The following is a 6,786-nucleotide window of genomic DNA, read 5'->3' on the forward strand; positions in this document are numbered from 1 at the left end:
TTCTGTTTCTTTTCTATTGGTGTTCTGAGGCAGCAGCACTTGTTGCAAAAAATGTTGTCTGGGAAGGCAGCTCACTGGGTTTTGAAACACAGACAGTGAAGGGAAGTGTTTCTCAATATGTGCGAGTAAAGACAGAAAGCAGTGTTCAGCACGTTTTAATCGTGTGACAAAATAGCAATTCAAACAGAAATCCTGCATAGCAATGGAAAACAACTGGTTCAGACGAATGATATATAAAGTTCAACTAAATTAATTGTACAGTACAGCTGCTATAAGAGCCAAAACAGTAGTTTTTACACTTACAACAGATAAAAGTCTCGTGTTTATCCGGATCCTGTAATCAGGTGACTGTATATGACATATTCCTTCACTTATGAATCAATTCAAACCTGCTGAACTGGATGAAACAGTTAACTGTAACAAAAATAAACTCACCAATAGCTTGATTTTAGCTGAATTCATCCTTCTCGTACCTGCTTTCCACTGACAGACGATAACAACACACTCTCAGTCGACATGGTGACTTATGTATGCATCGGAGTACACAACACAAACTGTAAATGTATGTATTCGGAACATAACAACACGACTTCAAATTAAAAGCCTCCAAAGGCAAGTTAAAAGTCATGTAACTTAAGCAAAACAGAGGGAAATACAAATCAAGACAGTTTTAATATAAGGTATCAAATCATTTTAAGCTAAATTAAATGCAAAGCCCATTTTTCATACATACTTTAACATGACAAACGTCCACTACTTTAAAGTAAAATAAAGTTTATTTAAATTAAAATACTAGTTTTCCCCCCTCACAGTTTTAAGCAAGGATGGGTGGCTGAAAATAAGGATTGGTAGTAAATAATTACTTTTAGAGTAATAAATACTGTTTAGGTGCTCTGTGTTATTTATTAGTGTAATATTTACTTAGTGTATTAGTGTAAAAAACACACACCTGTGAGTTCAAATGTTTGATATTTAAAACTTTTATTTTGAAATACCGCCATTTGAGCGTCGCGTGTTTTTTCCTGTGTTTTGTGGAGGCGCAGTGTCGTGTGGTTACAGGTAAAGGCTTTTAAAATATCATCAACTTGTTTTATGTATAACTGTGATTTTATTAAGTGTTTAATGAGCTGTTTTCGGTGGCGTCTTATTGATATTTTCGGTCAGTGACACTAAATGTGCTGTTATTACACGCAGTCACCAACACACGTGGATAAAGCTAGCTGGACGTACACTGAGTCTATACTTGTTATAATCTTGAATGTTTTATACTTATTATTATTAGTTTGATATGCTTTGAATGATAATGTTACAGCGTTAACATAATCTGGGTTAGGGCGTCTTTAATCATCTGTTAGGTTATGTATGCCCCCATATAGTCAAATATCATAGAATTTAAAATCCCAGGCCTGATAATGAAATCGTAAAATATGATGGAGAACTCAAGTTTTTCAGCTATGATCAGATATGAAATATGTAAATAGTTTGAAGTTGGTCTTTGTGAGTGCGTGTTTTTAATTTTAAAAACCACTAACTACGTTAATTGGTAGGAATTCTGATTCATATAAAATAATTTTGAATATATCATTATGTTTTCAGTCTGTTTATGCAATGGCTGATGATGGTCCAGCAGAGGATTATCCCACTGAAATTGAGGAAAACTTGAATGATTTTGAATCCTCTTTGAGCTCCGTCCAGAATATGGTCCAAACACTTGTGTCTGTATCCAGAAGTGACAATCTACTTAAAGTATGTGAAAGCAAATGCACAAAATCAACAGTTATATGAACATCATCACGTATGAATGACTTATTTTTTATGTTTTTGTACCTCATTCAAGCTGAATCCTCTAGATCAAGCTAAATTGGATCTGATGTCTGCATATGCCCTCAACTCAATGTTCTGGAGTAAGATTTTACACCTTCATGTTTTACTTTCATGTCATGTGTAATAAAAGTTAACAGGTTATGACTAGACTTAACTTTCCTTCTTAGTGTATCTGGTGACGCAAGGAGTCAATCCGAAAGACCATGCCATTAAACAAGAACTGGTAAGATAAGTTTGTCATTTTACTTATGTTTTAGGTTTAAATGACAAGTTGAAATTCATCAGCAGCATTTGTGACAATGTGTATTACCTCAGCAAATAATTCTGAATTGCCCTGTACTTATACACACACACACATATATTATATTATATATATATATATATATATATATATATTATATATTTATTTTTTTTAATATAGAAATATATTTAATATATAAACATAACATATTTTTCTTAAATATATACAATGCATGTGTTTGTATTTATATAAACATAAGAGAGCTCATACAAAATGCATGTTATTTTTATGTAGTACTGTCCTGAGTAATATATTTTACATAAAAGATGTTTACATTTAGTCCACAAGACAAAAAAAATAGCTGAAATAATTAAAATAACCCCATTCAAAAGTTTGGGAACCCTTGGTTCTTTATACTGTGTGTGGTAACCTGGACGATCTACGGCTGTTTTTTGTTTTGTGATGGTTGTTCATGAGTCCCTTGTTTGTTCTGAACAGTTAAACTGAGCACCGTTCTTCAGAAAAATCCTCCATGTCCTGCAGATTCTTCAGTTTTCCAGCATCTTCTGAATCCTTTCCAGCAGTAACTGTATGATTTTGAGATCCATCTTTTCACACTGAGGGCAATTGAGGGACTCAAACACAACTATTAAAAAAGGTTCAATCATTCACTGATGCTCCAGAAGGAAACACGATGCATTAAGAGCCGGGGGGGGTGAAAACTTTTTGAATTTGAAGATCAAGGTAAATTGTACTTAATTTGTCTTCCGGGAAACATGCAAGTATCTTCTGTTGCTTCCGAAGGGCAGTACTAAATGGAAAAAAAATTATATTTCTACAAAATAAGAAAAATTTGGACATCTTCATTCTGTTCAAAAGTTTTCACCCCCGGCTCTTAATGCATCGTGTTTCCTTCTGGAGCATCAGTGAATGATTGAACCTTTTTTAATAGTTGTGTTTGAGTCCCTCAATTGCCCTCAGTGTGAAAAGATGGATCTCAAAATCATACAGTTACTGCTGGAAAGGATTCAGAAGATGCTGGAAAAGGATTTTTCTGAAGAACGGTGCTCAGTTTAACTGTTCAGAACAAACAAGGGACTCATGAACAACCATCACAAAACAAAAAACAGTCGTAGATCGTCCAGGTTACCACACACAGTATAAAGAACCAAGGGTTCCCAAACTTTTGAATGGGGTTATTTTAATCATTTCAGCTATTTTTTTTGTCTTGTGGACTAAATGTAAACATCTTTTATGTAAAATATATTACTCAGGACAGTACTACATAAAAAATAACATGCATTTTGTATGATCTCTCTTAATTTGTTAAAATTATGCACATTTTCACAATTCTGCAAGGGGTTCACTAACTTTCAAGCAGCACTGTAATATATATTTATTTATAAAATATAACATTTTTGCACAATATTGGTGACAAATGGTGGTCATGAAAACTATTGAAAAATTGGATATAATTTTGCACAGTCTAGGTGCAAAATGATTTTAATCACAAGTTTCATGGTAACCTTTTTTTTTCTGTAATAATCCACATTATGCCATAAATTCAGTCTATAGAGCTCAACTTTAATTTAAACTAGAACATTTCTTTAAAAATATACTGGGGCATGTATTAAATCTGTGAACAGAAATACAGTATGTGAAGGTAAATTACATTGTTTATGAAGGATGGTTTACTGTTTATACTGACTTATTGAGAAGGGAGCTAACATCCTCCTTCACCTCACAGGATAGGATCAGGACATACATGAACAAAGTCAAAGAGATCACGGACAAAAGAAAAGCTGCACGCCTGGACAAAAATGCAGCATCGCGGTTTGTTCGGAATGCATTGTGGGACGCAGAGGACAAGAAAAGAAAAGACTCAACTGAGCATCCCCACAGAGAAAAACACATACGGTTTTCTTGATTGAATTGACTGGTGAAACATTGAAGTTTTTCTGCAAATATTTAGCACAACAAATATCTCAGTGCATTGAGAAGTCTGTTGTTTATCCGGTGACGTGTTATGATGCTGTGTTGAGTAGCATCATTCTTTTCAAGATCGTGACTAGTTTCAAACTAAAGAAGAAACCCAATATAAGTTACAGGTATTTGTTTTTTTAATTTTTTTTATTGTTTTATTCAGTTGCATTTGAAGATAATTTTTTTTTTTTTTTTTGAGTCTTGACTATGTTTTATACCTGGGGTTACATAATCTGAAATGTGGACCATCAATAATACCAGTCCCATTAAAACTACTAAATTCTCTCTGTCTCGTCAGTTCATTTGCAATTATTGCTGTCTTATGATTCATCATTTTTAGAATGAGAAAATGCGGCTTTCCAAATCCAGACTGAATCCAGTTGCAGGGATTGTTTTTTCTTCTAAAAAAAATCACAGTGAAATGTGTAGTTACATGTTTGTAAACAAGTGAAGGACTACTTTCTTAAAGTGTTACTCCACCCCAAAATGAACATTTTGTCATTAATCACTTACCCCCATGACGTTCGTCTTCGGAACACAATTTAAGATATTTTGAATGAAAACCGGGAGGCTTGTGACTGTCCTATTGACTGCCAAGTAAATTACACTGTCAAGGTCCAGAAAAGTATGAAAGACATCGTCAGAATAATCTGCCATTAGTGGTTCAATCTGACTGTTATGAAGCGAAGAGAATACTTTTTGTACGCCTTTGCTCATATTTATCAAGGGTGCCAATATTAGTGGAGGGCACTGTATATGTTTGTATGTATGTATATTATATGAACAAGAAACTTCCCTTTTTCAGGATGCTGTATTTTAAAGATAATGCGGACAATTAATTGACAAAATTAGATTTAAACAGTTCTTTATGGGATGTATTGAGTATTTCAGACTAATTATAGCTTTTCGTTAAAACAATTTTAATGATTCTTATTATCACTAAAGCCGTAGGGCTGTAAACGTATTTTGAACGGTACAATTATTCATCTGATAGTATACCATAATTTCTGACTTTCTGCTTTTGTGCAACAAATGCAGCATGAAATTGAAAAACTTGGAAATCCAACTTGGAATGGAATATAAGTTCGATGTTTTTCTTACAACTATACAATTCATTAGAAACTTCTTTTTTAACAGTGTATGCTGAAAAATGTCTCTGGTATGGTAAATAACGTGCTTTTGGTAACATCTAATTATTATTATTATTAATAAGGAGAATAATTAATAAATGTAAAATCAAAAATATAATTTATTGTGACTATCAAAATAGGTAACGTGAAAAGAAGACATTTTTATGGGTTGGATTAAGTAGAAATAGATGGAAATCATCAGCAGCAGATGTGAGAAAACAGTATGTTTTAAAGGTTTTGCTTATGCTATTTTTAGAGTAATGCTTTTTAGAGAATATACAAATAACCCTATAACATTAAACGGTTTTAAAACGTATGAAACATATTATAGCATATAGCATTTCTATCTGGTGTCCTTAGTGGCGCTGAAATCACAGACTTGACCTTTGCATGAATATTTCTCTTTCACTCTTATTTTTGTAATTTTCAATGTAGATGCAGTCTATATTGAAGCAAACTGCCCCGGTCCTACAGAGGGCAGTAAAACACGCTGTCCAAAATCCATTATACTCGGAGCTGGCACTCATCTGTTTGTTCAGTGGAACCTTTGAGGCTTTGGTTTCAAGAACATACGGAGTGAAGTTTGGAAAGTCTTTGAAAGGCAGTTCATAAGTGGAAGGAGTCTGGAAAACTAGAGGGTCTAAGGGACTAATTAAAATCTTGGTGGAGGAGAGACTCATAATGGCTATTGTTGGCATTGCTTGAGGGTTTAATTAAACAGCCTCATGTCTAATGATGCGATGTGGGATTCGCATTTGTCTTACAATCCTTCAGAGAGAGAGAGACTTTACAAAAAATGACGTTGAAGAACGCTTAGTCGATACAGTTTGTGTGTACTGGGAAATGCCTGTTGGCTAGTAGATGATGGAAAAATGTTTGCTAAAATTATTTACAAAAAAAAAAAAAAGACATCTGTCAATGCATACTCTGTTGGGACACAAGAAGCTCTCAAACATTTAGACTTCCAATAATTATGCCTTTAAGTCATGTCTGAATGATCATATTTATGAGATACAGTTTAGTATATGTGAACACCAGCATAAAGCCTTTTAGGTGTTTACAGTGAAGACCCAAACAAATTGATATTGATCATAATCATGCAGGCCCTATATTGAATATACAGTTTGTTTATGTATATCCTGTTGGGAATTGGAACACCTTCATGTTTGTAAGTCTGAGAAATAAATATGATTTTGAATTGAACACAGCATGAAATGCATGCATCAATTTCACAAATAATGCCCGTTTAGCTCTTCATTTATTGCACTAGTGCTTGAATGTCTTTTGTTTTTGTTAAGAAGTGAAAGAGAGAGAATGAGTCAGTGTTATTTTTCTATCCAGTCAAATCTATGGGGGGAGGGTTGGGGGATGTAGAAAATGATAAAGTCCTGTCAGAAAATTTTCTTCAACCCAGGGGTGACAAACTCAGTTTCTGGAGGGCCGAAGCCCTGCAGAGTTTAGATGCAACCCTAATTAAACACACCTGATCCAGCTAATCTAATCATTTAGGCTTATTTGAAAGCTACATTGTTTACATGTTGGAGCAGGGTTGGAATTAAACTCTGTAGGGCTGTGGCTCTCCAGGAACTGAGTTTGACACCCCTGCCT

At 34.0% G+C, this 6,786-nt stretch overlaps 2 protein-coding genes across 5 annotated transcripts in view; one reads left to right on the forward strand and one right to left on the reverse strand.

Moving 5' to 3' along the window:
- slc29a3 (solute carrier family 29 member 3) overlaps positions 1-571 on the reverse strand; it is a 28,092-nt gene extending 27,521 nt beyond the window's left edge. The window contains exon 1 of one of the 4 annotated variants that reach the window (XM_058796783.1): positions 436-571. The gene's annotated coding sequence lies outside the window, so the exon portion shown is untranslated. The remainder of the gene's footprint in view (positions 1-435) is intronic. The other 3 variants (XM_058796782.1, XM_058796784.1, XM_058796785.1) reach the window with 3 other exon arrangements.
- Positions 572-901: 330 nt separating this feature from the next.
- On the forward strand, positions 902-4,332 carry c1d (C1D nuclear receptor corepressor). Its single transcript, XM_058796103.1, has 5 exons — positions 902-1,059; positions 1,597-1,746; positions 1,838-1,904; positions 1,992-2,047; positions 3,813-4,332. Exons 2-5 carry the CDS (start codon positions 1,609-1,611, stop codon positions 3,990-3,992), a joined length of 441 nt encoding a protein of 146 aa, XP_058652086.1. The 5' UTR covers positions 902-1,059; positions 1,597-1,608; the 3' UTR covers positions 3,993-4,332.
- Positions 4,333-6,786: the final 2,454 nt, after the last annotated feature.

The sequence above is a fragment of the Onychostoma macrolepis genome, chromosome 13 (genome assembly GCF_012432095.1).
Source record: "Onychostoma macrolepis isolate SWU-2019 chromosome 13, ASM1243209v1, whole genome shotgun sequence".
Lineage (NCBI taxonomy): Eukaryota > Metazoa > Chordata > Actinopteri > Cypriniformes > Cyprinidae > Onychostoma > Onychostoma macrolepis.

Excerpts from the sequence above, each read along its gene's own strand:
- c1d (XM_058796103.1), top strand. The coding sequence starts at position 1,609 with ATGGCTGATGATGGTCCAGCAGAGGATTATCCCACTGAAATTGAGGAA. Across the intron at positions 1,905-1,991 it reads CCTCAACTCAATGTTCTGGA|TGTATCTGGTGACGCAAGGA; the intron begins GTAAGATTTTAC and ends TTTCCTTCTTAG. Across the intron at positions 2,048-3,812 it reads ATGCCATTAAACAAGAACTG|GATAGGATCAGGACATACAT; the intron begins GTAAGATAAGTT and ends TTCACCTCACAG.